General features: G+C 42.8%; 1 protein-coding gene across 1 annotated transcript in view; it reads right to left on the reverse strand.

Annotated features, from left to right (window-relative positions):
• NCKAP1L (NCK associated protein 1 like) overlaps nucleotides 1-25,284 on the reverse strand; it is a 231,139-nt gene that overhangs the window by 204,288 nt on the left and 1,567 nt on the right. The window contains 1 exon segment of the mRNA XM_029595128.1: nucleotides 11,849-11,959. Coding sequence (XP_029450988.1) covers nucleotides 11,849-11,959 — 111 coding nt within the window.

Below are 25,284 nucleotides of genomic sequence, written 5' to 3' on the forward strand. Positions count from 1 at the left end.
CAAAGATCGTCACTAATGATTTGCTTACCTCATCAGAGAACAGCTTATAAAATTCTCCTGGCAGTCCATCTGGACTGTTTAATTATCTTCTATTATGAAGAGGGTATTATGTGCTCTTGAGACATGAGTAAAGTCTGTTTCTCCTGGGTGTAGACATTTCCAAACATCTGTTAAATTAAGGGAATCACATAGCTTACCCCCCCCCCCCCAGTTATGTGAAATAGAAGTTCTTAAATTGGCAGGTGTTTTGTCAAAAGCAAGATCAAAAATATAATCTCCTCCCAATATAAGAGGTGTCAGAGTATTGTGCAAGAAGATTAAGATTACAAAAAATATATGTTGATAAGTGTTAGGAGCATACATGGACCCCAATACTGGGTCTTGCATTAATTTCTGATTTTGAAAAGAGACAGCAATTGATTGACAACCCCTGTCTTGTGAGTTGCTGAAGAAACTGAAAAATACTTGTCCCACCCATTGTTGCTTCAACTTAGCATGTTCCTGATCTGTTAATCTAGTTTCATGAAGGAAAGCAATGTCTGGCACATAATAATTTGTATCTCTTTACCTCTGAACCTACCTCACATACATTCCATGTTAAAAGTTTAATTGTCGATATCACTTATGAGCACTGATCTTTCCAAGTTTGCCAAAGAGGATGTTCCCCAGCTTGAACATTCCTTTCTCTCCAACCCAAATCAACAGCTTATTGAGACAACTGCACTGCATAGTTAAGGTTCATGCTATTTTATTTTTCCACTTAGCCTCCACCTCCCACATTTGAATATTGATAACCAGACCTGTTCCTTCCCCTTCCCTACCCACAACAAGAACCTGTACCCAGTAACCTGTACTGATTCTCCTACCCACCCTCCCCTGACCTCTCCAACTCCCCAATCCCATGCCCCCTCCCTTCCCCTTTTACAAGCTGCTTTTCCATTGGAGAGCTGGAGGTCACTTCAAGGCATTTGAGCGCTTCCCCCTTCCCTTACGCAAAAAGAAAACCTCACATTGTAAATCCCCTCAAAACTCTAAACTTCATCCAAAAAAACATAACTTAAGCAAAAATGCTATGTTCTAGCTTTATCAAGATTTAACCATCCCATCCGGTCTAATATACAATGTCCCAATTTGAACATCCACCTTGTCTTCCACAAGTACATGAAAGGGTACGTTCCTCAGAATTTTTTCACAATATGTAAAGATTGATTAAACTTAAACCCAAACCTATCATGTAATCTAATGGCAGTTGCAAAATGTATATTGAACATCAATCAGACTTAAAATTACCCAGATCAAACATCACCCACTGTATAGTAGCATGATTGATACTGTCAGGCAAAACATAGATATTTTGCATTCGAATTTATGATCCAGGAATGCCAAAACCTTTCAAGCAAAATATAATATCCAGTGAAATCTAATCATTGTCTCCTCTGCCAAATTGAAGATCATTGTCTTCGCTGCTGAAGCGATATTCTATAACAAGTAACTTAGGAATCCCAATTTAACAGCGAGGGAAAGACCATTCCCAGTGATCTCCCCTGAAGCCTTTCATTATTTCTCTAATTGGAAAAATCTAAGACAGATCCCTTCTGTAATCTCATATGGGCCTGTTACTGTTCTTTTCCAAACTGGATAGGGGGGAAGACACGTCTTAAGATGATGTTCTAAGTTTGTACTTGATGGGCTTCCTGCCATTGCTTACATCCCCACATCTGGCTTCTTAAATTTTAACAAAAATTGTTTTGCAGAATCAGCGGTGTCAGAAAGCATAGAAGTGCACTCATACCATATGTGGAGGCATGCTGAGAACTATAGAACAAAACACATTTGTTTTGAAATTAGAGATGAGCAGACCTTTTCTGTTGACATACTTTCAAAGAATAGGCCTGAAAAATCCTGATACATTGCGATTGATAAGCAGTGTCTTGTTGCTTGCAGTATGGCTGCATAGTATTCTGTTTGTGCAAAAATTTGTCACAGCTGCCATTTTGGCTGGTCCTGCCCCAGAAAGCTCTTTATCTTTTTTCCACCTATTATGGGCATTACCCCATGAGATCGCCGCTTATAGCGATCTATTGACATGTAAGGGATCTCTAGTGAAGAAAATGTGCTGAATTGAACACCTGATGGCAACGATAAATGCAGATCTTGTGGGGGTGACGTTCAGAGCCTGGAATTCAGCGTCTGTCCAGGCTCACCACCTCACGTGACCTCTCCAAAAGAGAATTTTTAAAAAAATTATATCTTTATTGGTTATTTATCATATACATGAATAAACAACAAAAGGTATATTTTGCACATTCATAAAGAAATATAATAACAGGAATGAATCTTAATAGGATTTACTTCTGAATGTAACAGAATTCTAGCCTACATCTTGGGGGACAAAAAAGGAAGAAAAATATTTCATTGACCATTGCAGCTATGTATTACATACAAATGACTACTATACCCTGCTAAGTAGCTTGATCTTCAATATTTACAGAAGATTTATCATTCAAAAAGGTCTCCAAATGAGCTGGATCGAGGAACACATATGATTTCCCTTGGTAGGTCACTAAACATTTAGAAGGAAATTTAAGGAAAAAAGTAGCCCCAAGAGAAATAGTACACTGTTTATAAGAAAGAAATAATTTTCTACAAAGCTCTGTTTCACGGGAGACATCTGGGTACACAAAAACCTTTTGACCACAAAATTCCACGGATTTAAATTTAAAATATTGTTTAAAAATTAAATCCTTATCCATATCTGTGACAAAGGTGACCAACAAAGTTGCTCTCTTAGATATAATATCCTGAGAGTCTTGAAGGAACATAGATACATCAAGACTATTACTATTATTTAGGGCTAGATTATCATAGCCCCCCCCCCCCCCCCCGGACCTTGTATATGTTTAAATTCCGGAAGGTCGTAACATTTAGATAACTTCATTTCTTTATCATGAGCTATCTGTAAGACCTCATTTATATATTTCCTAAACAATTCTATAGATGACAATAATCTAGTTTTCAGAAAATTCACAAGCCTTACATTTTTATGTCTCATAACATTATCTAACTGCTCAATTCTATTATGTAAAAATAAGCTATCTTTGATGTTAGATTCAAAAACAGACTGAATATTATTAGTGGTCTGATTAGTAATAAACATTTGCCCCTCTATTGCAGCTACTCTGTGTTCCAGGTCCAAGAACTTATTGGAGATTTTATAGAGTAATCAGATAATTGAGACAGTAGAGGATAAAGCAGTCTCAGTCCACGAAACTACTCTCCAAATGTCTCTTAAAGTTGCATTTTCTGGTTCTTCCGGATCACCTGGTAGTTGTATCTTATTCTCTGAAGACAGAGCAACAGGTTTTGGAGTCAGGACCCTCAATCCAGCATTTTCATTTTCAATATGATGGTATATATTAGCCAACATAACCAAGTCTTGACCCATAACAGTTGGAATGCTAGTAGATGTTAATACAAAGCAATCATCTTGAGGAGATTTTTGAAGCACCAAATCCAATGAGCCTACATTGAAGGGGGTCCCTGAAATCGTCAAACCTTCTGATGACTCCAAAAGAGGTGCAGGGGGAGGAGTCCTACCACCCATACTTAGAGAAAGCTCACCTGAAATTCCAATTTCTTCCATTTCGCTTTTCTCCCTCGGAGCAGTTGATCTTGTGAAATGTTGATCTAAAGGTCCAATTGTGGGTGGATTTGTTGGGGGAATTGAAAAAACCTTCCCCTTTCTTTTTTTCCCATATTGATGAAGGGAGAAATTTGTCAGAAGAGGTGCGCCCCTTTGGCGCGCCAGCTCGCTACAGGCACGCCACTTAAGTCCTATTAACACAGGGCCCCGGATGACCACCTCCATGCCTGATGGAATGGCTGGAGGCTCAGCTGCAAGATTGGTAGGTAATCCCCAGAGATAGTCTGCAGGCACACCGCTTAAATCCTGCTAACACAGGACCCGGATGACCACCTCCATGCCTTATGGAATGGCTGGAGGCTTAGCTCCAAGATAGGTAGATAATCCCCAGAGATAGACTGCAGGCACACCGCTTAAGTCCTGCTAACACAGGACCCCAGATGATCACCTCCATGCCTGATGGAACAGCCAGAGGCTCAGCTGCAAGATCGGTAGGTAATCCCCCCAAAAGAGAATATTTTAAAATAGGCCTCAACCCCAACCCATCTATACTCCAAACTAATTCCCTGGTATTTAACACTAGTCCACAACCCACCCCCCAAACCCATCTAAAAATACATAAGACCCTGCCACCTTCCGGAGGGAACTAAATCAGGACCAAAAGGGTGGATCACTTATAGACATTAAAATACTCTTGTTGACCCAACTCTACCACCCACTTCCCTATTCTACCTCCCCTCAACCCTAACAGGTAAAACATATGAGCAAGATATCAATACAGTAATTACAAATGTCATCGCAAAATAAATTACAACATAAACAGCATCTGCAACTAGATTCAGGGCATATATGCAGAGACATTTGTTACATTTTGTGGCTTGTGGGGCCTACCTGCAAGCAGCTGCACCTACCCGCAAGGGCCAACCGGCCATGCAGTGGGACACTACCGTCGAGAGTCTTCATGGCCAGATGCCACCGCTCCAGCCTTCCTCCAGTGTGCCAGACTCAGCCCTTCTTAAAGGGTCCACGGTGAGAAAACCCTAGTGGCACCTACTGCTGATGTCAGGACCCCAGCCCTTTATAGGTCCTCCCTGGACACTTACTCTCTGCCTCAGCAATGGGTCGCCTGCATTTATGCAGCATGAGTTGCTGCTTCCTGCGTTCCTGCGTGCCTGATTCAGACTGCCTCATCTCTCTGAGCCCAGTCTGCCTTGTCTCTCCTGCCCAGCCTTGTCTTTTCAGCCTTGTTGTCTTCGTCCTTCTCAGTGTCTTCCACGCCTGCCCTTGGACTGACTACTGGATTCAAACCTAGATTGAAGTCTGAAAATCCTTGCCAGTCGCCTGCCATTGACCTTAGCCTGAACTCTGACTATTCTCATCAGCCACGTCCTCTGACCTCAGCCTGGACCTTGACCACCCTTACCTGCCTCTGACCCTAGCCATGACTAGGACCTATGCCATTACCAACACCATGTTGCGACCGTCGCTGCCCGATGGCTTCACTCCGCCTACCTTTCCTTGTCTGCGACTCCTCTTGCTCTTGATGGACGCCTGGCTGCCGCGGCGTCCATCTGCCGTCCTCTCTGGCGTCCCTGGACTGGCTTGGGCGCTGCCTCCCACCATGCTCTCCAGGTACCTTAGGGTGCATGCGCTGCGAGGCCCTCATTCTTATTTCCTCATTGGCGTGTTCCTCAGGGGCGTCCCCCTGTGATGACATCACGCTGCCGGATATTTAAGCCTACTGTTTATTGCTAGCCGTTGAGTTAGCAAGAGTTGGGATTCACTCTCCGTACCCAGCTACTCTGCCTTCCAACTTCTATTGGACTCTTTCTGCTAACGGGGTACCCGCTCCTCGGGAGTCTCTTTGCTTCTTTCAAGTTACTGTCAGGTAACCGGTACTCGCTCCTCGAGGGCCCATGTTCCCTGACCCGCTGCCTGCATCTATCTCCTTTTCTACTTGGAGGAATTCACTACAGACACCATCAGTGAGTACTACTATCATCCACTCCTCAGAGCTGGAACCAGGTACTCGCTCCTCGAGGGCCTGCCCCCGTTCCAGCACCAGTGCCATCTCTTACGTGGAACCGCTGAGTGAGTACTTTGCCAACAAGTCTTTCTACCTCCAGGGTTCTGGTACTCACTCCTCGAGGGCCAGCTTTTCCTATCTCTGGGCTTCTCCATACTTGAGACTCTGTGAATGTGCTATTGTACTCACTTTCTCAGTTCTCTCCACTACAGCACTGCTACCAGAGAAATTGCTGTTCCAGCGCCCTGGGGAATACTAGTCCAGAGGGCTATAACATCTACTCACTACTGCCACCTCTGGTGGTTTCTCAAACTGTCTAAATAAAGAACTATCTGTGTTGTGTGTCCAGAGCTGAGGCTGACCTGTGGCCCCTCACGGGACTTCCCCCTGTGGGCGAGGTCAACTGCCACAGTGTCCAAGGGTCCACCCAAACCTCACTAACTATAACACAATGAGACTTACGCTTAAGTCCTGCCCGGCCCCCAGGACCTGAGGTCTCAATCCAAGGGGAAATGGGCTGGTATAGGTGAAGCTTCAGATCAGTCTCCTATCACCCTAGTCCGGCCAACTGTTGGGGAGGACCTACAGTACCTTCCCTGTAGGTTAAGCCAACCTCCCATGAATAGGGTCCATGAACCTTACAAAATCAAGAAGGCTGTGACTGCCTGTAGGAGTCTCAAACTACACTGAATGATTCTCCATTTTCAGCTCCTGGTGGATAACAAACAATCAACTACTGTGAACGTAGAGAAGCAAAGAACCGCTCAGTATAGTGACTGAGTAAACACAGACCCTCCATTGAAAGTACAGCCAGTACTGAAATCAAAAGCAAATACACTTTTTATAAGGTACTTCATCAATCTGATTCAGTAAACGAAATGTAAAGAACGAAAAAGTTAGCACAATTTGCCAACAATAGAAAGGAATATTGCAATCAGAGTACCTCCTGCAAGCTGAGACCTCCACTCAAATGTAGAAAATCTCCTCTGGCCACCCCTTCCACCAAAATGATTATGACCATGCCATAATTCAGAGGCACATATCTGAACTGGAGATGGGGATAGCACTACATGTTAAGGATGGCAAAGAGTCAAGTAGGATAATCAATAAATAAGATCTACAAAAAAAACATACTGCACTCTGGAATCTTTATAGAATGAAAATCCATTTTGTGAAGGGTGACGTGGGTGTGAGCCCTTTGTGCTGCGGTACAGATGATGCAACCTACGCCAGTAACTGACGAACACGCCCTGGGACAGACTGGAGCTTCATCTCTACCAGCTGCCTCTGCTGCAGGTTGAGTCCTTGGGTTCCGGCAGCTGGCAGGTCTAGGTGGGACCCTAGGGCAGTGGCTAGAGTAAGAGTCCAATGGCACGCTAAAGCCAGGGCAGGTAGCAGGCTAATGGAATTGGAGAAAGGCCAATGTTGGGGCATGTGTCAGACAAAGGTAGTCAGGTCCAGGCAAGAGGTCAGGTCCAGGCGGCAGGCAATCGTGGTCAGGTCCAGGCAAGAGGTCAGGTCCAGGCGGCAGGCAATCGTGGTCAGGTCCAGGCAAGAGGTCAGGTCCAGGCGGCAGGCAATCGTGGTCAGGTCCAGGCAAGAGGTGAGATCCTGAAGTCAGGCCAAGGGTGGACAAAGATGCATGGAAGACACTGGACGAGATGGGCAATACAAGGCAAGACCAGACAAGGAAAGTTGAATGAGACAAGGCTGGATGAGGCAAGGCAGAATGAAGAATCAGGAACACAGGAAACAGGAACCCAAAGGCAACAAACACTGCTAAGGCAGGAGACCTGTTGCTGAGGTGAGGAAATACTGCGAGGCACTTGTTTAATTAGGCCGGTCAGCCTGATTTCATAAGAGGGGGCCGCTCAGTGTTTCCCACTGCGGACCTATGCAATGAACACGTCTAATGGACAGTAGCAGCAGGAGCAGTAGCTGGCGGCATCTTGGGCTGCACTGGGTGGGGTTCAGAGCAGGAGGCTATGGGCTGATCACGGGATGGGTCCCAGCCACGTCGGGGGGTGAATGAGTCGACTTGCGGGGCCCTCCTGTAAGCTGCCAAATGTAACACCATGTGAGTATAGCAGAAGGGGTATACTACTGTCTGCTGACCAGGATAAAGTAAGACACAGTGAAATGCTAACACAGTTTAGAAAGGCTAATAAAACTGGCAACACAATAATGGGAGAGTTCAACTACCCCAATACTGAGTCCATGAATATGTCATCGAGCACAAAATCAAAATCAAATGAGGATCACAAAATCAGTGGATGGAGTCATGAAAAATAGGGCTGTTTCCCCGTTCCACTCCATATGGCCCTCCCTTCCAACTGGCAGAGGTAAGCAGCACACACTCTTAGGCCTCAAATTCTCCTCCTGTTAGGATGGAAATCTGTGTTAGAGGGCTGTTCTCTGGGGGTGGACTCTGACTCATAGGCCCCAGACATTGACTGCTGCTACTGCTACCATTCCTTCCCTGCTTCGGGTGAACAAGGGTGGAGAGGAATAGAGGGCAGGTCTGCTATTTTGGCGAACATCTGAGGTCATGCGAAATTTCATGTGATAAAATGGAGTCATATTGGATAAATGTTCAGGAAGCACTATTTTAAATGATTTTTAAGCAGTTTCACCAAAATTGGTAATTTCACCATGTTGCCATGCACTCAGGGGCACTTGTAATTTATGCTGCTCCCTATGTTCTTCCTCCATTTTGTTTCAGATTGCTGTGTGCTAGGAGGGGACCTGACCAACAAGAAATTGTTATTCCCTGTAATTGTTTCATCCCAGAAAATCGGAATAAACCTGCTGTATCTTAGGGGAGAAGTCGAGTCACAGGAATTTGTGTGCATATGGCAGGGATGAATCTCCCTCAGGGCAGATAAGGCAGCTACCCAAGCTAACATGACAACCCCATCATTTCACTCATGGGGGGGAGGGAACGGACAAATTTAGTGAAGTTTTGCCCAGCTGTTTTCCCAATTGAAATTACTGGGATATCTTCATTCATAAAATCTGAAGCAATGTTTGCACTAGAGCAAATGATTAATAAAGCTTGTCCTTAAGACCTTTGAAAAATAAACTACCGGTAGCTGCAAAGGTGATCAGTGAGTCAAATGATGGTAGAAAAGTGCTGATCCAGGGAATTAAGCCAACCATCTGAGTTGGGAAAGGAAGGATTTTCATTTTCTCCGAGCTGTAGAACTGGCGGACCGTTTAAAGATTCCCCCACATTACGAACTACAGAGAGCTGTCTGACAGCAAAAGGAAGTTAGACTCCATGGACCTGGTCTTTCAAGCTAACCAACTATGTACCTGATTTATTAAGGCTTTTCACCCATTCAAAGTCTATAGGAGAAAAGCTTGGAAGCTGAAAAAAGAACTAAAGCTAGGTGAATAAATAGATGCCTACCTTTAAGTACCTAAAATTGAGTTCCCTAAATTTATGCCTACTATTCACTCTCCTAACTTCTGGACCTAAGCCCCTCCTCTAGCCCTGCCCACATTTTAGGTACCTAGTTATAAATGGGTCAGAACAGAATAGGAGGGGTAGAGGTGGTTGGCATTCCCCAATGGGTGGTGTCAATGTTTTAACAAAACTCCAGAGCCCTCGTGGTTCAGTGTCTCTGAGAGAGAGATCTCTTGGGGTGAACTCTCCGGGAGGACTTCTTTCTTTCTGCCCTGGGAAGGTGCCTGGGGCCCAACATCAGGGTGCTCATGCCTTTTAGGATTAGAGAAACATTTGTCTTGGGGTTCAAGGGTGAATTTCTAATATTTCATGGAGATCCAAGGAAGAGGTCTGTAAGAAGAAGACAGTAAAGCATTATCTTGGTGGGGAGTCCGAGGGAAGACTGCCTTCCAGGGATAAAGCCTCTAGAATTGCTCTCTAAGAAAGCATCAGCAGAGGAGCAACGTCTAATTAACTGGATTTCAGGATTTGCATCCAAATTTGCAGGAACTGCCAGCGGATGTGCACAGGGATGATTTTCCCCAACAAGAGTAACCACTGCCAAGGATGCACAGAATTGAGACTCTGATTTTTTGAAACTTTATTGTTCTGTATTGACCTTGCACGAAACACAAGTGTACTTTCTGTGATTTATACATGTAATCAGATTTAGCAGTAGAAATGTATATTTTGAACACTTACAGTGGCAGTATGTGTTTTTCCTGTTGAACTTTTAAAGAGGACCTTCAGAAAAACCCTAAGGGCCCTGAAAGGCTCATCTTTCCTACCCTACCCGCCAATGCAGGAATAATCCGGGAAATTAGGAGTTGCAATGGTCCATAACCTCCCACATGACCCTCTGTCACCGAGAAAAGGCTGGGATATGGGTACATTATAAATATAGGTACCTAAATTTAGGCACTGAGATAAGGAAACCTTTTTAAAATCTGCCAGATCTAGGCACCCAGCTCCTTAAAGTTAATTGCCTAGATCTTTTGAATATCTGCCTCTTAGGGCCTGATTTGCTATGTCATTAGATAATGAATGTCATTACAGCAAGAGGATTATCAACACCACCAGCAGCATCTTAACAGCAGCACGGCTGACAGTTTGGTCAAGGTATTTTCAGCCATCCCCTGTATCTCTGAGAACCTGTGGAGTTATAAAACCTATGCCTCCTTCTGTCATGTCACATTACGTAATTCCATCCCACACTGATGAGCCAAAGCCTGCGTCACTGAGTGAAGTAAGGGAGGAGCTCTGAATAACAGTTATTCAACTTAAGGAAAGATCTCTTGAAAATCTTTCTCTTGAAAATCTCTTGAAAATGAAAACTTGGGAAACTGCCCTCGCAACAATCAGCACCCTGCTCGCCAACAATTATTTAGCCCTCAATCCCTCCAAAACGGAGCTCCTCCTCATCTCACCCCCCCCCCCCCCCACAGCAACAAATATTCCACCCTCCACCCTCCTCTTCCCCCCTCCACATTCACTCAACAAGTGCGAAGCCTTGGTGTCGTCCTTGATAATCACTACAACTTGAAGAAATTCATTAACTCCACTTTGAAAGAGGGTTTCTTCAAGCTCCACACACTCAAAAAACTGAAACCCCTGCTTCACATCAATGATTTCCGCACAGTCCTGCAAGCCACCATTCTTGCCAAGCTCGACTATTGCAATGCCATCCTCCTCGGCCTCTTGCAGATGCTCCAAAACTCAGCAGCGCGCATACTCACCAATGCCCACCGAGAAGACCACATCACCCCCGTCCTCAAGCACCTTCATTGGCTGCCTATCAACTCCAGGATCATTTACAAAACACTTACACTCATCCACAAAACCACCTACAATCACGACATGTCCTGGTTCAAAGATCACCTCCGAATCCGCGATCACAACAGACCCACCAGGGCGCAACACCTTGCCACAATGCACACTCCCTCTCCTAAGCTGTCCAAATTCAAATCCACCAGGGCACGTGCCCTCTCCCTAGCCGGACCCACCCTCTGGAACAAAATGCCTCCTACCCTTCGCTTAGAATCTTGTCATAAAAGATTCATGCAGAACCTCAAGACCTGGCTCTTCAAACAGGCTTTTACCTAACCCCCCTGCATAATTTCATTATTACCTCCTCTTCGCTCCTTTGAAATATTATTACATTATTCAATATGCCCCAGCTAGTTCACCTCCTCCTATCCCCCTCCCCCCCCCCCCCCACTTTATTCCCAGCCACCATTTATTCCAGGTGTACTCTCTCTGCTTAAGCCCCCATTTATATTACTTGTCGCTATCATACATTGTTACCCACTATTAACTCACATGTCGCAATTTTATTCTCTATAAAACTTAATCTGTCATTAATCTAATCATGCATTACTTCCTTATATCAACGCTGCTCACTTTGTAATTAGTTCTCTATATAGCCTATTGTTTTACTTGCTCAAGTTTATCATGGTTACCTTTATTAACGTTCACCTTGTAACTCGTTCTATGTAAAGCCTGTTGCTATGTTTAGTTATCTGTGAACCGAGATGATGTTCCCAACGTATCCTGGTATACAAAAACCCTTAAATAAATAAATAAATAAATAAATAAGTAAACAAATAAATAAGTAAACAAATAAATAAATATTTGGGAATATGCTCTGTCTGGTTAACAGTAGTCAAGAGTAAGGATGGTATTTTGAGAGGGATTTTGAACAACCAGGAATTATTTTTAACCCTTTCCTCACCGTGCTGCTTCGAGCGTCGAGGTTGGGAAACTTCTTATTGATGTATTTGATGGAAGACTCCATAGTTTTCTCTGTGAGAAATACTGGCTTTGACTTTGGGTCGGAACATGTCTGGAATTGAAAAGGAGAAACACAAAAGAGAAAGTTAGTGACATTGGCATAAATTGAGCCTGCCAGTTGTGGAATAGCCAATTGCTGCATAGTGTGGTGGGGCCCTGAACATATGGCTGCAACATTAGCAGTATCTATTTCCTCTTGAAGCTGGCCTGTCCCCTGAGACTACAAGTCCTAACCTGTTCCAACATCAGATTGCCAGTGGGAAGGAAAGGGAGAGGAAAAGGACTGTGCCTGGACTGCTAGGGGGAAGATCGTGCTCAGTGAAGGAGGGTTGGGGGTAAAAGGATCACAACACAGGGCCTGGAAAAGTCACCCTGGTTAACTTTATCCACAAGCATGGCCCTTGATTTGGGGCACTATCAAACTGAATTGTGGCACATGCTCCTCTGTCAGTGGCCCAGCGACACCCCTGGTTTATTGTATTGCTAGCTAGTACAAAATTGCAAGATTGTGTATAAGTACCATTACTATAAAAAAAACACCAGATCTGTTTCTTTTCATTATCTTCCATATCTAGCAGCTGTTGCTGGCAGTGAAAGAGGAAGCAAAGCAGAAATAACACCCCCTCTCACCCCACAACCTCATAAATAGAACCAGGAAATAAGTAGCCACCATCCCCATTCCTCCCTCCTCTCACTTCCCCTTCCCCTTCACACAGGGTTTGTGAAGAAAGGCAGAGGCACTGTGCGTTCATCTGGAAAGAGGGAATGAAACATCAATTTATATTGGTATAATATACAGGCCTCCATCACAGTCCGAAGAAATGGAAAAGATATTTAATTGAGGTTATTCACAAAATTGCTATGAAAGGGGAGATGCTATTGCTAGGGGATTTCAATCTGCCAGAATTTGATTGGGACATCCTGGCCACATTGTCTTCTAGAGTCAGGGAGATCCTGGATTCTCTACAAGGAGAATTGTTCTATCAGCTGGTAACGGTGCTTACCAATGGGGACAGTATCTCTAATGTTGTAGTGGATAATCATCTGGGATCCAGTGATCACCGGATAGTGTGCTTCATAAGAACATAAGAACATGCCATACTGGGTCAGACCAAGGGTCCACCAAGCCCAGCATCCTGTTTCCAACAAAGGCCAATCCAGGCCATAAGAACCTGGCAAGTACCCAAAAGCTAAGTCTATTCCATGCTACTGTTGCTAGTAATAGCAGTGGCTATTTTCTAAGTCAACTTAATTAATAGCAGGTAATGGACTTCTCCTCCAAGAACTTATCCAATCCTTTTTTAAACACAGCTATACTAACTGCACTAACCACATCCTCTGACAACAAATTCCAGAGTTTAATTGTGCCACATGCTAACTTCATGGAGTGCCCTCTAGTCTTTCTATTATGTGAAAGAGTAAATAAATGATTCACATTAACCCATTCTAGACCTCTCATGATTTTAAACACCTCTATCATATCCCCCCTCAGCCGTCTCTTCTCCAAGCTGAACAGCCCTAATCTCTTCAGCCTTTCCTCATAGGGGAGCTGTTCCATTCCCCTTATCATTTTGGTAGCCCTTCTCTGTACCTTCTCCATCGCAATTAGAGTGTAGCGAATGAAGGTTCATTCAAAGGCAAGGATCCTAGACTTCAGGAAAACTAACTTTGCTAAAATGGGGCAGTACCTCAAGGAGTCGTTAGCTGAATAGAAAAATCTAGGGGAAGTAGAAGAGCAGTGGCAAAACTAAAAGGAGATTATTATAAGGGCAACTAATCTTTTTGCTAGTAGAATAAATACAGGAAAGAGGAAAAAGCAGCTGCTGTGGTTTCTAAAGAAGTAGCTGAAAAGGTAAGGTAGAAAATGTTAGCATTCATAAACTATAAAAGATTGCAGCAGGAGGAAGACAGGTGACAATATCTGGAGAAGCTGGGAGTCAGGAATGCAAAAATTCAAATGGAAAACATAGCAAATATGGTAAAATGGGACAAGACCTTTTTTTTAGATAAGTTAGTCATAGAAGGAAGTGCAAAAGTGGCACTGAGAGACTCAAAGGTGAAGGAGAGGAACATGTAGAAGCTGATGAGGAGAAAACAAAATTGCTTAACAAATATTTCTGTTGGGTATTCACTGTGGAAGGGTCAGGAGCAAGACCACATAAAGCAAACACAAATTAAGACCTGCTCAATAGCAGCTCTAAACTTAGCCTCTTCCCATGGACCTCATCTGCGCCACCCGGACCCCACATGGCCCTTCACTCTGGAGGTAGATGCCTCTACCCTTGGAGACTAGGAACTCTTGGCAGAGTTTCCAGTTTTTAATATTTATATGACACCACTATGCCACCTTTTAGTGGGATAGGGGATTAGCCATTATTTTTATGCGGACGATATTCAGTTGATTTTACAGGTAAAAGATGGTCTACTCTAGATAAAACATTGAAATTAGCAGCGATGTATCTAAACATAATCAAACAGCTATTGACACAAATGAAACTTATCATACATATCGAGAAAACTGAGTTCATACATTTAGAAAGAAAAGCCTCAAAAATCACCCAAACATCAATAACTTTCAATGGTAACCTAACAATTAAACCATCTGAAATGGTACGAGATCTAGGGGTAATAATCGACAATGAAATTTGCCTAAAACAACATATAGCACAAAAGACTAAAGAAGGTTATGGAAAGCTAATGTTATTAAAAAGACTAAAATCACTATTAAGCCTAAAGGATTTTAGAATGATTTTACAGGCACTGATATTCGCAACAATTGATTACTGCAACACACTACTACTGGGCTTGCCTGATTCCTCTATAAGACCATTACAGATACTGCAGAATACAGCAGCTAGAATACTAACAGGAAGTAGAAAAAAAGATCACATAACGCCTGTATTAGCAGAACTACATTGGCTCCCAGTGGAATACAGCATTCAGTATAAAGTCCTCAGTATTTTACACAAATTGATTTATGATGAACATACAATATGGCTCAACACAACTATACGATTACATACACCACAGAAAACACTCAGATCAGCTAATAAAGGATTACTGCCGATACCATCAATAAAGACAGCACGTCTTACACAGGTCAGGGAAAGGGCCATTTCACTAGCTGGACCAAGTATGGAATGCAATGCCAGCTAACTTAAGACTGCAACAGGATTATAAGCAATTTAAAAAGGATTTGAAAACATGGTTATATACACAGGCTTTTAAATAAATGGTAAGAGTAGCAACGAGCAAACAAGCTGCATTTTATGTAATTTTAGGTTTATAATGTTATTTTACTAGGATTTCCTTTTCATGTTTTTTTAATGATTTATTTTAATATGATTTATGATGAACATACAACATAGAGTCCAACAGGATAAACATCCTGCATGAGACTAAATACAAAATTGAATCTTTATGGGTAGAAATCCCTTGTGTATCAGGGAAGACTACAGTGATAGGGGTATACTACCGTCCACCTGGTCAAGATGGTGAGATGGACAGTGAAATGCTAAGAGAAATTAGGGAAGCCAACCAAATTGGTAGTGCAGTAATAATGGGAGACTTCAATTACCCCAATATAGACTGGGTAAATGTATCATCGGGTCACGCTAGAGAGATAACGTTCCTGGATGGAATAAATGATAGCTTTATGGAGCAAATGGTTCAGGAACCGACGAGAGAGGGAGCAATTTTAGATCTAATTCTCAGTGGAGCACAGGACTTGGTGAGAGAGGTAACGGTGGTGGGGCCGCTTGGCAATAGTGATCATAATATGATCAGATTTGATTTAATGACTGGAAAAGGAACAGTGTGCAAATCCAAAGCTCTCGTGCTAAACTTTCAAAAGGGAAACTTTGATAAAATGAGAAAAATTGTTAGAAAAAAACTGAAAGGAGCAGCTACAAAAGTAAAAATGTCCAAGAGGCGTGGTCATTGTTAAAAAATACCATTCTAGAAGCACAGTCCAGATGTATTCCACACATTAAGAAAGGTGGAAAGAAGGCAAAACGATTACCGGCATGGTTAAAAGGGGAGGTGAAAGAAGCTATTTTAGCCAAAAGATCTTCATTCAAAAATTGGAAGAAGGATCCAACAGAAGAAAATAGGATAAAGCATAAACATTGGCAAGTTAAATGTAAGACATTGATAAGACAGGCTAAGAGAGAATTTGAAAAGAAGTTGGCTGTAGAGGCAAAAACTCACAGTAAAAACTTTTTTAAATATATCCGAAGCAGAAAGCCTGTGAGGGAGTCAGTTGGACCTTTAGATGATCGAGGGGTTAAAGGGGCACTTAGAGAAGATAAGGCCATCGCGGAAAGATTAAATGATTTCTTTGCTTCGGTGTTTACTGAAGAGGATGTTGGGGAGGTACCCGTAATGGAGAAGGTTTTCATGGGTAATGATTCAGATGGACTGAATCAAATCACGGTGAACCTAGAAGATGTGGTAGGCCTGATTGACAAACTGAAGAGTAGTAAATCACCTGGACCGGATGGTATACACCCCAGAGTTCTGAAGGAACTAAAAAATGAAATTTCAGACCTATTAGTAAAAATTTGTAACTTATCATTAAAATCATCCATTGTACCTGAAGACTGGAGGATAGCAAATGTAACCCCAATATTTAAAAAGGGCTCCAGGGGCGATCCGGGAAACTACAGACCGGTTAGCCTGACTTCAGTGCCAGGAAAAATAGTGGAAAGTGTTCTAAACATCAAAATCACAGAACATATAGAAAGACATGGTTTAATGGAACAAAGTCAGCATGGCTTTACCCAGGGCAAGTCTTGCCTCACAAATCTGCTTCACTTTTTTGAAGGAGTTAATAAACATGTGGATAAAGGTGAACCGGTAGATATAGTATACTTGGATTTTCAGAAGGCGTTTGACAAAGTTCCTCATGAGAGGCTTCTAGGAAAAGTAAAAAGTCATGGGATAGGTGGCGATGTCCTTTCGTGGATTGCAAACTGGCTAAAAGACAGGAAACAGAGAGTAGGATTAAATGGGCAATTTTCTCAGTGGAAGGGAGTGGACAGTGGAGTGCCTCAGGGATCTGTATTGGGACCCTTACTGTTCAATATATTTATAAATGATCTGGAAAGAAATACGACGAGTGAGATAATCAAATTTGCAGATGACACAAAATTGTGCAGAGTAGTTAAATCACAAGCAGATTGTGATAAATTGCAGGAAGACCTTGTGAGACTGGAAAATTGGGCATCCAAATGGCAGATGAAATTTAATGTGGATAAGTGCAAGGTGATGCATATAGGGAAAAATAACCCATGCTATAATTACACGATGTTGGGTTCCATATTAGGTGCTACAACCCAAGAAAGAGATCTAGGTGTCATAGTGGATAACACATTGAAATCGTCGGTTCAGTGTGCTGCGGCAGTCAAAAAGCAAACAGAATGTTGGGAATTATTAGAAAAGGAATGATGAATAAAACGGAAAATGTCATAATGCCTCTGTATCGCTCCATGGTGAGACCGCACCTTGAATACTGTGTACAATTCTGGTCGCCGCATCTCAAAAAAGATATAATTGCGATGGAGAAGGTACAGAGAAGGGCTACCAAAATGATAAGGGGAATGGAACAACTCCCCTATGAGGAAAGACTAAAGAGATTAGGACTTTTCAGCTTGGAGAAGAGACGACTGAGGGGGGATATGATAGAGGTGTTTAAAATCATGAGAGGTCTAGAACGGGTAGATGTGAATCGGTTATTTACTCTTTCAGATAGTAGAAGGACTAGGGGACACTCCATGAAGTTAGCATGGGGCACATTTAAAACTAATCGGAGAAAGTTCTTTTTTACTCAACGCACAATTAAACTCTGGAATTTGTTGCCAGAGAATGTGGTTCGTGCAGGTAGTATAGCTGTGTTTAAAAAAGGATTGGATAAGTTCTTGGAGGAGAAGTCCATTACCTGCTATTAGGTTCACTTAGAGAATAGCCACTGCCATTAGCAATGGTTACATGGAATAGACTTAGTTTTTGGGTACTTGCCAGGTTCTTATGGCCTGGATTGGCCACTGTTGGAAACAGGATGCTGGGCTTGATGGACCCTTGGTCTGACCCAGTATGGCATTTTCTTATGTTCTTATGTTCTTATGATTGTTTTAGTTGGATATTCATATTTATTTGAATATTTGATTATTATTTTATAACTAATTGACTAATAAGATTGTATTTTTTCTACTGTATGTGAATTGTGAACTGTTGTGATGGCACCCCAAATGACAGTATAGAAAAATTGTCAAATAAATAAAAGAAATAAATAAGTTGGTCCTAAAAGAATGGCATCATCTTCTTGAGGGGGCTCAACATCACTTCACCATATATGCAGATCATAAGAACCTTGAATATCTCCATCAAGCTCAGCAACTTAACCCTAGACATGCTCGTTGGTCCCTGTTCTTTGCCCACTTCGATTTTGAGTTGTGATATGCTCCATGCTCAAGAATCAATGAGCAGACACTCTCTCCCACTCCTTCCAGACCAAGGATGTCCCGGAAGCTCCAGGACACATAATTGATCCCTAAGATACTCCTGACCACAGCGGTACCTGTCCCAGATTGTGTGAAAAAGTGTTGAAATGGGCCATGACTCCCATATAGCAGGACACCCTGGACAGGCACAAACTCTCAAAATGCTTCAACGGCACTACTGGTGGCCCCAAGTGAAGCTGGACTTGTGCCCTACCTGTGCAAGGCAAAAAGCCTTGCATGGCTGATCCTGGGGGCTGTTACAGCCATTGCCAGCCCAGGGTACCCTGGACTGACATTATCGTGGATCTTCCTCTCTCTAACAGCGTCACCATGATATGGATAGTGCTCGATCGTTTCTCCAAGATGGCGCACTTTATCCTATTGTCCAGTCTTCCTTCTGCACCTGAATAGGCATGTCTCTTCATCCTTCACATCTTCCGCCTGCATGGATTACCAAAGCATATCTTATCAGACAGAAGGGGTCAGTTTACCACCCAGTACTGGTGTGCCCTCTGCAAGAAATTTGGCATCATACAAGGCTACACAACAGCCTACCACCCATAAGGCAATGGGCAATCAGAGTGTACTAATTGAAACTTTAAAACATTCCTTCACTCCTATGTCAATGAGTACCAGTACAACTGGGCAGTTTTCCCACAACAACCTCATTTACACAGTTCCTGGTTCGTCCCCCTTCCAGATTGTTTATGGGAAGCAACCCCTGCTTCCATTGCCCTTGCCGATGACAGTCCCTTTACCTGCAACTCAACTTTCGGCACAAGAATTACATAGCCTATGGGAGCAAACCAATGTACTGATTGAAAAGGCCGCTGCATGAGTCAAGAAAATTGCCAACATCTGAAGGAGACCAGCTCCCCCCAATTCAAAATGGGTGAGAAAGTTTGGCTAAGCACCAGATACTTACGCTTTCGGCTTCCCTCACTACGATTGGTAATGTGCTTCATTGGACCATTCCCAGTGTTACAACAAGTGGGCCCTGTCACTTACCAACTGAAGCTACTGCCCCCTTTACAGATTCACATGTTCCATGTCTCTTTACTCAAGCCATCGATACTTTCCTGGCCCTTCAGAGTACTGCCTGAATCCCAGGAGGTTGCTCAGAGGAAGACAAGGTATATGAAGTCCAAGAAGTCCTGGACTCCCGCCAGAGAGACAAAAAGCTTGAGTACCTGATTTTCTGGAAGAGGAACACTCATGGAAACCATCATCCAACATATTGGACCCCAGCCTTCTAAAAGAGTTCCACCAGAGGTACCCCTCAAAACCCAAACCCCAGGCCTCAAGGAGGGGCCTAAGAGGGGGGTACTGTTATGTCCGCAGCATCTTCACAACAGAATGCCGCCAGCAGCAGCAGTACATTGCCAGCCTCTTTAGCATGCATGTGTGTCAACACTGAAGGATTCAAAGGGCCTTCGGCAAGAAAGCCTCCACAGCATCCTCTGATGATGTCATCAATCTCCTCCTTCTTAAGACTGCCTCAGATGCTCTCCCATTGCTTTAGTAACAGGGCCAGCTGCATCCAGTAGTGATGTTGCTCATCCCTTCCTTCATCTGCCCAGCCTGTTCCAGCCTTACCTGCTGCTTACCCAGCCTGCCTCTGCCCTATCCTTCTTTCTTCCTCTCCTTCGGAAGGATACCTGGTTTTGACCCTTGCATGGATTCTTGATACACCTGAACGCTGCCTGCCTCGACCTTTGCCTGGATTCTTGATATGCTTGAACGTTGCCTGCCTCGAACCTGGTCTGGTCTCTCAATACGCCTAACTATAGCTGGCCCTTGGACCATGTTATCACTATTCATCACAGAGCTTTGCCTAAGTCCTGCCAGCCCCGGCACCCAAAGGGTCAACCTAGGGGGAATGTGTGCTTGTAATGATGAAGCTCCTGACTGATCTCTGCTCCACCTGCTGGCAGTGAGAACTTGCAGGGCTCCTCCCTGTAGGTAGAGCCAATCTTATCCCAGTCCAAGGGTCCATTGACACAACAGTTTCTGAGAGTAGAAAGCTCGCATAAGAAATTTATATTGAGTCTCTCGTAAGGAGAGGTTCATAGTGAGAGAACGGATCCTTGCGAAGCACTTCTGATAATGGGAGGAGGCCAATGAAAAGTCCAAGTCTAACCACCACCCTTTTAAGATTTTAATAAAGTCTAATGGCTTTTCATTTTTCTTTATAAATGTATATTTGTAGAAAATGCTACATCTAGGCAGATCTTCACGATCCTCACAATCAAAGATCTCTAGCAAAAACTCCTGATTTTCATTCTGCAATTCTCCCTTGTCTAAGGATAGAATATAGTGACTCAACTGAAGACAGGCAAAAAAATTCTTTTGGGGGATACATTTTTTTTGCTGTTCCTCAGCAAAAGATAATGGGACCATTCTTGCTCCCAACATTTCTGAGATAGTTTGAATCCCTTTAGCAGCCCACTCTGAAAAAGAGGAGATCTCAATCCCAGTGAGAAATCTCCATTCCCCATTATTGGCAAGAAATGCAAAATTTTACTGCTAATGTTTAACTTCATGCATTGCCATTTCCAGGCCTGGATAATGGGTTGAACCAATACATTATGCTGTACTGTATTGGTTAGCGCGGCATATTAACATGAAGAATATATCTTAAATCATAATGGGAAATCGCCCTCTCCATATCCATTGGAGTGTAAAAATCTGAGCCCATAATCCAATTGCCCACATGCCATGTTGTATGCTTTTATTTATTTATTTATTTATTTTATATACCGATATTAGTATGCAAACATCATACCGGTTTACATTATAACTGAAATATCGAAAGTACAATGAACAGGGAAAAAGAGGGAAGGTCTCTAAGTAATCAAAGAAAAAAATAAGAGAAGAAAGTGCGAACAGTGAAACAGTAAACTGGGTACATTTTCCAATGGAGTAACATATACACAATAAATAATCCTCTTTGTTGTATGGATAACATATACAAGGGTCTTAGGGAGAAGTTATGTACGTATGGATAACATATATACAAGGGTCTTAGGGGGAAGTTATGTACAGGGGTTCGGTAAGACTATGGAATGTGCACTAGTGGTTTTAAATCTGGGAATTCCATCCCCCACTATCCATGGTTTCATTAAGCTTGTAAGTGCTACTCGCAGTTTCTTATGGTGCCAAAGGAATTGATGAATAAGCCAATCTAATTTACTCCATTCAGCTTTCCTCAAACTTATGGGCAATACTTGAAATAAATATAACCATTTAGGGAAAAGCGCCATACAATAGTTATTCACTCTCCCAGCTAACGACAAAGGGAAGTCCATCTACTTACGAGTAATAGTGCTAGTTTTTGTAAACAAACATTGGAAATTCACTGCATGCAACTGCATAGGATCTCTGTGCAACTGAACCACTAAACACTTGAAAGTCTCCCGTTCCCATGGAATTGGAAGCTCGGCCCCACAAGCCTCCCTCATAGAATCCATCACTGGCAATGCTAACGATTTATCCAAGTTAAGACTTAGCCCTGAGACCTGTCCATAAGCATTAAATTCCTCCAACAGGGGCTCCAGCAAGTTCCAAGAACTCATTATATGCATCAACAAGTCATTGAACTTCTGCATACTATGCCCTTCTACTGGTATACCTAAAATGCTTGTTCACCTGAATTCTCCTGAGTAATGGCTCAAGAGAAAGAATAAAAAGTAGCGGTGACAATGGGCACCCTTGACGCATGCCCCTTTACAACTCAAAATATGGAGTTTGCTCTCCTTTGACTAACACTGAAACCATAGGCTTATTGTATAGAACTTTCACCATCTCCAGAAAGAAACCCTCCATCCCTTCTGCTTGAAGTGTTGCCCACCCCACGTGATCAACAGCTTTTTCAGCATCAAAGCTTAACAATACAGAGTACAGATGCTGCCTCTTTCTACTTTCAATAGATACTTAGTTAACTAAGGGGGTCATTTATCAAAATGTGGTAAGGTGTTTTCGCATGCGAAAAGCAGAGAGAGAGAGAGAGAGAGAGAGAGAGAGAGAGAGAGAGAGCACCTGGCCATAATATCATGGCCCATAGGCAGGTATTTGTATCCCTATGGTAGGCCCACCTAGTAACTCGAGGTGGGGATTAGGTAAGATGAGATTTGGGCAAGGTTCTCCCAACAATGCCCTAGGTTGAGAGAACCTTGCCCAAATCTCATCTTGGAGTGAGTTTCCTCACTCCGAAGGCCAGCAAATCTTCACAAGAGACCACTGTTCTGTTCGTAGGTGTCACGTAGAATGTCAAAGTGGCCCCTAACCCCCTTCACTCTTACCTAATCCCCACCTCGAGTTACTAGGTGGGCCTACCATAGGGATACAAATACCTGCCTATGGGCCATGATATTATGGCCAGGTTCTCTCTCTCTCTCTCTCTCTCTCTCTCTCTCTCTCTCTCTCTCAGGATCATTACAAATGGTCCCCCAGTGGTTGAATACAGGTCTGGCACTTAGCATAAACCACACCCCTTTTGCTATCACATGCAGTACTTACCACATTTTGATAAATCCAGGCCTAAGTTAGATACTTAGTTCATAGATTCTTAGTTAACATCCTCCCAAGTTCCACTCCCCTGTTTGATTGTAACTTTTTCTTCTTCTTGTTAGTGTCAATTGTTACGACACTATGTTTTTCTGTAAACCAATTTGATTGAGGGAGTAGGAATAACCTAGTAGTTAGAGCAGTGGCCTACAAACCAGGAGACCAGGGTTCAAGTCCTGCTGTCACTCCTTGTGACCTTGGGCAAGTCACTTTACCCTCCATTGCCTCAGGTACAAAAACTTAGATTGTAAGCTCTCTAGGGATAGAGAAATACCTACAGTACCTGAATGTAAACCAATGTGATATCTCAATTGAGATCAAATGTCAGTATATAAAAATAATAAATAAATATGACCAACGTCATGAATGTTGGTATAAAAAAGCATTAAATAAATAAATACTATAATTCTATGAAGACTATATGCCAAACACTGCCTTGGCACAAATCCAATGTGTTCTCATCCCACCAGCCCAGTAATCACTTTGGACAAGCAGTCTGCCATCATCTTTGCTAGGAATTTTATATCAAAGTTGATCAGAGAAAAAAGCCAATATGACCCCAAGTTTTGGCAATACCGTAATTAGGGCCGCATTAAGGGACAATGGAAAATGAACCCCTTCCACCAGTGCAACAAACATCTCTCCCAACAATGCCAATAAGGCCTAGCGATAACTTGTAGAATTCCACAGGGAGACTATCTGATCCTGCAGCCTTGAGTAACTGTGCCTGTTGTATACCTCTCTGCAATTTCTGGAGCTGCAGTGGCTTAATCGAGACCTCTGTTTGCTCTAGGGTCAAGCCAGCTATCTTAAAGATAGCCAACTAACTATATCCACCTCTTTGACCTGACCAGACTTAGCTGGCCAAGTCATCCGACTAACTCTGAAAATTGGAGTTAGCTGGTTAATTTAGCCAGCTAACTCAACTCCTCCCAGTTACGCCCCCGGAACGTCCCTAACATAGCCGGCTAAATTCTAGCTTCCTAACTTATTACCTGGCTAGAATTTAGCAGGATATGTGCCCAAATATTCTTTTAGCTGGATAACGTCTAGGTTAGCTAGCTAAATGCTTTTGAATATGAACCTCAATGTTTCTAAATTTCTACACTGTCATTGGAATGCCTTTTAGGATTCATTTTATTTTTTGGTAAATTTCATTTTTATTACTCAGTCTGTTCTGATCTGAGAAAGAGAGTATTACCTCCCATAAGCTAGGCAAGAAATGTAGTAAATTAGTCCAATAAAAAGATATCAATTTGTATATTTTTTGTTTGTTTTTATTTGTTCATCTTTTTTCCATTCACCTTGAGAGGAGAGCAGTCCTCATAGCCAAGGCACCCTCCCACCCACAGATTTCATTGGTAGGAATCAGCATCTCCCTCTACAAAAGAATTATTTCAAGTATAACATTAAAAACAAAACAAAAAAAAACAAAAAACAGGGGAGGGCAGGAGTGGTCTAGTGGTTAATAGGCTAGGAACCAGGAAAACCAGCATTCAAATCACGCTTCTCCTTGAGACCATGGACAGGTCACTATCTTCTGTTGCCTCTGCTGATGTAGAAAGATGCATTCAGCCAAACGCACCTTTCTGCCTGCAGTTTATCGCACATTTTCTGTGCACAAAACATACTACTTGATTATCTTTATTGCTATATTGGCTTTTTTAAGTCTTCTATAAAACTCTCTCAAATTGCTGTGCAAAGTTTATACTTTGTATATTTTGAAAATTAGTAAACAGAAAGTTAGGCAAAAAAAATTACTACTAATGCAGCAAGGAGTTTTGCGCGCAGAAAATGCACATCCCTAAATGGAAATAAATCCCATGCAACTGAGGGCATTAAACAGGACTCCCGGACACAGAGTCTGCACCTGGCCAGCACACCTTTTTTAGCACTGGAAACTTAACTCCTAGATCAGAGCCAGCGTTAAGTTTCCAGCGCTACTAAAAAATAGTGAAGAAAACGTTTTTAAAAAGGGGGGGAAATATGTCAAGAACATTCCGGGTAAGTACCTGCAGCAACTGCCACTTAACCAGATAAATATTGATTTATCTGGGTAAGTGGTGGTGGCTGCCAGCACTTATCTATATAAATATTGACTTATTTGATTATGTGGCAGCAGATAAAGTATCTGGCTAAGTAGCAGCGAGCTACACCACATACTTGGATAAGTGCTGACTTATCTGGCTATCTGGCAGCTGCTGTTTATCCGGGTACGTGGTGGCGGCAGCTCCTGCCACTTACCCAAGTAATGGCCTTTCAAGGATGTTTTGCTCCCCTCTTTCCTGAATTAAAATGCGCATTTTTTAAC

The sequence above is a fragment of the Rhinatrema bivittatum genome, chromosome 3, assembly GCF_901001135.1.
Source record: "Rhinatrema bivittatum chromosome 3, aRhiBiv1.1, whole genome shotgun sequence".
NCBI lineage: Eukaryota > Metazoa > Chordata > Amphibia > Gymnophiona > Rhinatrematidae > Rhinatrema > Rhinatrema bivittatum.